The sequence below is a fragment of the Scyliorhinus canicula genome, chromosome 19 (assembly GCF_902713615.1).
Source record: "Scyliorhinus canicula chromosome 19, sScyCan1.1, whole genome shotgun sequence".
Taxonomy (NCBI): domain Eukaryota; kingdom Metazoa; phylum Chordata; class Chondrichthyes; order Carcharhiniformes; family Scyliorhinidae; genus Scyliorhinus; species Scyliorhinus canicula.
In genome coordinates, this window is record NC_052164.1 from 1,342,422 (window position 1) to 1,348,657 (window position 6,236).

General features: G+C 46.9%; 1 protein-coding gene across 1 annotated transcript; it reads right to left on the bottom strand.

Moving 5' to 3' along the window:
• Nucleotides 1-378: 378 nt before the first annotated feature.
• LOC119954451 (telethonin-like) lies at nt 379-4,946 on the bottom strand. The gene is made up of 2 exons (XM_038779670.1): nt 4,714-4,946; nt 379-1,072 (listed from the first exon to the last, which is right to left on the bottom strand). Exons 1-2 carry the CDS (start codon nt 4,938-4,940, stop codon nt 661-663), a joined length of 639 nt encoding a protein of 212 aa, XP_038635598.1. The 5' UTR covers nt 4,941-4,946; the 3' UTR covers nt 379-660.
• Between the last annotated feature and the right edge of the window lie 1,290 nt (nt 4,947-6,236).

Here is a 6,236-nt window from a genome sequence, read left to right on the forward strand (position 1 = left end):
GCAACTTGATAGAGGTTTATAAGATGATCAGGGGAATAGATAGAGTAGACAATCAGAGACTTTTTCCCTGGGTAGAACAAACCATTACAAGGGAACATAAATTTAAGGTGAATGGTGGAAGATATAGGGGGGATGTCAGAGGTAGGTTCTTTACCCAGAGAGTAGTGGGGGCATGGAATGCACTGCCTGTGGAAGTAGTTGAGTCGGAAACATTAGGGACCTTCAAGCAGCAATTGGATAGGTACATGGATTAGGGTAGAATGATGGGGTGTAGATTAATTTGTTCTTAATCTAGGACAAAAGTTCGGCACAGCATTGTGGGCTGAACGGCCTGTTCTGTGCTGTATTTTTCTATGTTCTATGTTAGACAACAGAAAGTTAGACAAACATTGCGTTTATTAAAAATAAAATGAAACTTTCCAGTGAATAATTACAAAAATAAGTCATGAAACATCTACTTAAATACAATCTTGTCGCTTTAGTGCCTAAAGTACATTTTCTATCATCTCTGAGTTTCCAGTTTAATCTGTCCTTTTCCTTCACTTGCAGCCTTGCCTCGCACGCCATCATTCCCAATTTGACAAAATCTACTCCCACTATACATTATCCAACACATTCAGTCCTTTCCCCTCAGCCTCTCTCAGCCTCTCTCAGCATCTTTCAGCCTCTCTGAGCCTCCTGGGACGTGGATCTTGATAGGGATCTTTGAATCATGCCCGCTTTCTTGCCGTCCAGTCTGACAGGCTGTACAACTGGAGGAAGTTCTCTGGTGATCTCAGAGATGTCTCTCTTGCCCTGACAGCTCCCGCTCAAGCCCAGAGCCCGTTCCAACTCCATGATGCCACTCAGCTCTGGCGGAGTCATTGCCCGCTCCACTTTACTGCTGATGTGAGTGGGTTTGAAGATTGGCAGGGGAAGCAGATTGCGATAGGGCAGGTGGTACTCAGTAAGCTCCTCGCCCAGGCGGCCCATCCTCATGATATTGTTGGGGCTCCTCTGCACCAGGTGGGTCACCTGATATTTCCTGTTGTAACTCTCCTTCCGGACATTATTCACCTCATCTAAAACGCATCTGCCACAAAAAGCAAGAGGTAGATTAACATAAGAACATAAGAACTAGGAGCAGGAGTGGCCATCTGGCCCCTCGAGCCTGCTCCGCCATTCAATGAGATCATGGCTGATCTTTTGTGGACTCAGCTCCACTTTCCGGCCCGAACACCATAACCCTTAATCCCTTTATTCTTCAAAAAACTATCTATCTTTACCTCAAAAACATGTAATGAAGGAGCCTCAACTGCTTCACTGGGCAAGGAATTCCATAGATTCACAACCCTTTGGGTGAAGAAGTTCCTCCTAAACTCAGTCCTAAATCTACTTCCCCTTATTTTGAGGCTATGTCCCCTGGTTCTGCTTTCACCCGCCAGTGGAAACAACCTGCCCGCATCTATCCTATCTATTCCCTTCATAATTTTAAATGTTTCTTTAAGATCCCCCCTCATCCTTCTAAATTCCAATGAGTACAGTCCCAGTCTACTCAACCTCTCCTCGTAATCCAACCCCTTCAGCTCTGGGATTAACCTCGTGAATCTCCTCTGCACACCCTCCAGTGCCAGTACATCCTTTCTCAAGTAAGGAGACCAAAACTGAACACAATACTCCAGGTGTGGCCTCACTAACACCTTATACAGTTGCAGCATAACCTCCCTAGTCTTAAACTCCATCCCTCTAGCAATGAAGGACAAAATTCCATTAGCCTTCTTAATCACCAGTTGCACCTGTAAACCAACTTTCTGTGACTCATGCACTAGCACACCCAGGTCTCTCTGCACAGCGGCATGCTTTAATATTTTATTGTTTAAATAATAATCCCGTTTGCTGTTATTCCTACCAAAATGGATAACCTCACATTTGTCAACATTGTATTCCATTTGCCAGACCCTAGCCCATTCACTTAACCTATCCAAATCCCTCTGCAGACTTCCAGTATCCTCTGCACTTTTCGCTTTACCACTCATCTTAGTGTCATCTGCAAACTTGGACACATTGCCCTTGGTCCCCAACTCCAAATCATCTATGTAAATTGTGAACAATTGTGGGCCCAACACGGATCCCTGAGGGACACCACTAGCTACTGATTGCCAACCAGAGAAACACCCATTAATCCCAACTCTTTGCTTTCTATTAATTAACCAATCCTCTATCCATGCTACTACTTTACCCTTAATGCCATGCATCTTTATCTTATGCAGCAGCCTTTTGTGTGGCACCTTGTCAAAAGCTTTCTGGAAATCCAGATATACCACATCCATTGGCTCCCCATTATCCACTGCACTGGTAATGTCCTCAAAAAATTCCACTAAATTAGTTAGGCACGACCTGCCCTTTATGAACCCATGCTGCGTCTGCCCAATGGGACAATTTCTATCCAGATGCCTCGCTATTTCTTCCTTGATGATAGATTCCAGCATCTTCCCTTATACCGAAGTTAAGCTCACTGGCCTATAATTTCCTGCTTTCTGCCTACCTCCTTTTTTAAACAGTGGTGTCACGTTTGCTAATTTCCAATTCACCGGGACCACCCCAGAGTCTAGTGAATTTTGGTAAATCATCACTAGTGCGTCTGCAATTTCCCGAGCCATCTCTTTTAGCACTCTGGGATGCATTCCATCAGGGCCAGGAGACTTGTCTACCTTTAGCCCCATTAGCTTGCCCATCACTACCTCCTTAGTGATAACAATCCTCTCAAGGTCCTCACCTGTCGTAGCCTCATTTCTATCAGTCACTGGCATGTTATTTGTGTCTTCCACTGTGAAGACCGACCCAAAAAATCTGTTCAGTTCCTCAGCCATTTCCTCATCTCCCATTATTAAAACTCCCTTCTCATCCTCTAAAGGACCAATATTTACCTTAGCCACTCTTTTTTGCTTTATATATTTGTAAAACTTTTTGCTGTCTGCATTTATATTCTGAGCAAGTTTACTTTCATACTCTATCTTACTCGTCTTTATAGCTTTTTTAGTAGCTTTCTGTTGCCCCTTAAATATTTCCCAGTCCTCTAGTCTCCCACCAATCTTTGACACTTTGTATGCTCTTTCCTTCAATTTGATACTCTCCCTTATTTCCATAGATATTCACAGTCGATTATCCCTCTTTCTACCGTCCTTCCTTTTTGTGGGTATAAACCTTTGCTGAGCACTGTGAAAAATCACTTGGAAGGTTCTCCACTGTTCCTCAACTGTTCCACCATAAAGTCTTTGCTCCCAGTCTACCTTAGCTAGTTCTTCTCTCATCCCATTGTAATCTCCTTTGTTTAAACACAAAACACTAGTATTTGATTTTACCTTCTCACCCTCCATCTGTATTTTAAATTCCACCATATTGTGATCGCTCCTTCCGAGAGGATCCCTAACTATGAGATCATGAATCAATTCTGTCTCATTACACAGGACAAGATCTAGGACCGCTTGTTCCCTCGTAGGTTCCATTACATACTGTTCTAGGAAACTATCGCGGATACATTCTATAAACTCCTCCTCACGGTTGCCTTGACCGACCTGGTTAAACCAATCGACATGTAGATTAAAATCCCCCATGATAACTGCTGTACCATTTCTACATGCATCAGTTATCTCTTTGTTTATTGCCTGCCCCACCATAACGTTACTATTTGGTGGCCGATAGACTACTCCTATCAGTGACTTTTTCGCCTTACTATTCCTGATTTCCACCCAAATGGATTCAACCTTATCCTCCATAGCACCGATATCATCCCTTACTATTGCCCGGATTTCATCCTTAAATAACAGAGCTACACCACCTCCCTTACCATCCACTCTGTCCTTCCGAATAGTTTGATACCCTCGGATATTTAACTCCCAGTCGTGACCATCCTTTAACCATGTTTCAGTAATGGCCACTAAATCATAGTCATTCACGATGATTTGCGCCATCAACTCATTTACTTTATTCCGAATACTACGAGCATTCAGGTAAAGTATCCAGATTGACCCGGATCCTCATTAATATTCCCTTCATTAACAATCCTTTTCTCAAAGTCTCTGTCTGAACCTTTCTGTGTCTCTCCCTCTATCACCTCTCTCTCTACCTGACTATCATTGTGACCCTCCCTGTCTGCATTTCTCTCTCTATTTCTCGGTCCCACTATTTTGCTCTGCCCTGCTCGATTGCTCTTTCTCTATTTCTCTCTCTCTCTCCTCTCTCTATTTCTCTCCCCATTTCTGTCTCCGTCTCTATCTCTCTATTTCTGTCTCTCTTTCTCTTTTTCTCAGTCTCTCTTTGTTTCTATCTCTATCTCCATCTCTCTCTCTCTCTCTCTGTCACTCTCTCTCTGTCACTCTCTCTCTGTCTCTCTCTCTCTGTCTCTCTCTCTGTCACTCTCTCTCTCTCTGTCTCCCTCCCCTGTTACTATTACTTGTATGTTTCTGGGACCCACCTCTTCATTCACCTGAGGGAGGAGCTGCGCTCTGAAAGCTAGTGATTCCAAACAAACCTGTTGGACTTTAACCTGGTGTTTAGACTTCTTGCTGTGCCCACCCCAGTCCACCCCAGGTATCTCCACATCCCTGTTACTGAGTCACTGTCCCAGATTTTACGGTGTGCTATTTGCTATTCCCCCAGTGCTGACCTGGGCACTCCTCCACCAAACCCTCGCTCTCTGAGCCACTGATCAGCACAGTTTTGATGTAAACTTACCCATCCTGAGGTCGCGTCCTGATGATTTGATCCTCCCATTGTGCTGAGTAAAGCTGTCTCCTGTGTCCGTCCTCCTCATTCACTAAGCAGCTGAGTGTGGCAGTGGGAGACATGTCCATAGCAGTCAGGGCTCCACGTCTCGGTTCCGGGCTCCACAGGCTGTGTGTGTGTGTGGGGAGAACCTGGGCTTTATACACAGACCGGGCTATTTTCGGCAATGTTATCATTGTCTAAATCCACTCTCACAGCTTACAGCAGAAATGGTGACGTACCCCCAATGATTTCCCCATGTCAACACTTAAAGTTCAAACTGCCCCAGCTGTCCGGTGGATTACCCACAATCTGGATTTTGTTCCTGGTCAGATTAATGACTGGTCTGAGAGGCACAACTAATATTAATCAGGATCAGTCACTCAGGAACAGCGACGCCGACTCGGAGAGAACAACAACTCACACCCAACTCCGCCTCCCGGGTCACTGTGCAGCCAACTCAGTACTGACCCTCTGACAGTGCAGCACTCCCTCAGTACTGACCCTCTGACAGTGCGCACTCCCTCAGTACTGACCCTCTGACAGTGCGGCACTCCCTCAGTAATGACCCTCTGACAGTGCAGCACTCCCTCAGTACTGATCCTCTGACAGTGCAGCACTCCCTCAGTACTGACCCTCTGACAGTGTGGCCCTCCCTCAGTACTGACCCTCTGACAGTGCGGCACTCCCTCAGTACTGACCCTCTGACAGTGCGGCACTCCCTCAGTACTGAACCTCTAACAGTGCAGCACTCCCTCAGTACTGACCCTCTGACAGTGCGGCACTCCCTCAGTACTGACCCTCTGACAGTGCGGCACTCCATCAGTACTGACCCTCTGACAGTGCGGCACTCCCTCAGTACTGACCCTCTGACAGTGCAGCACTCCCTCAGTACTGACCCTCTGACAGTGCAGCACTCCCTCAGTACTGACCCTCTGACAGTGCAGCGCTCCCTCAGTACTGACCCTCTGACAGTGCGGCACTCCCTCAGTACTGACCCTCTGACAGTGCAGTACTCCCTCAGTACTGACCCTCTGACAGTGCAGCACTCCCTCAGTACTGACCCTCTGACAGTGCGGCACTCTCTCAGTACTGACCCTCCCACAGTGCAGCACTCCCTCAGTGCTGACCCTCTGATAGTGAGCACTCCCTCAGTACTGACCCTCTGACAGTGCAGCACTCCCACAGTACTGACCATCTGACAGTGCGGCACTCCCTCAGTACTGACCCTCTGACAGTGCAGCACTCCCTCAGTACTGACCCTCTGACAGTGCGGCACTCTCTCAGTGCTGACCCTCCCACAGTGCAGCACTCCCTCAGTACTGACCCTCTGACAGTGCGGCACTCCCTCAGTACTGACCCTCTGACTGCAGCACTCCCTCAGTACTGACCCTCTGACAGTGCGGCACTCCCTCAGTACTGACCCTCTGACAGTGCAGCACTCCCTCAGTACTGACCCTCTGACTGCAGCACTCCCTCAGTACTGACCCTCT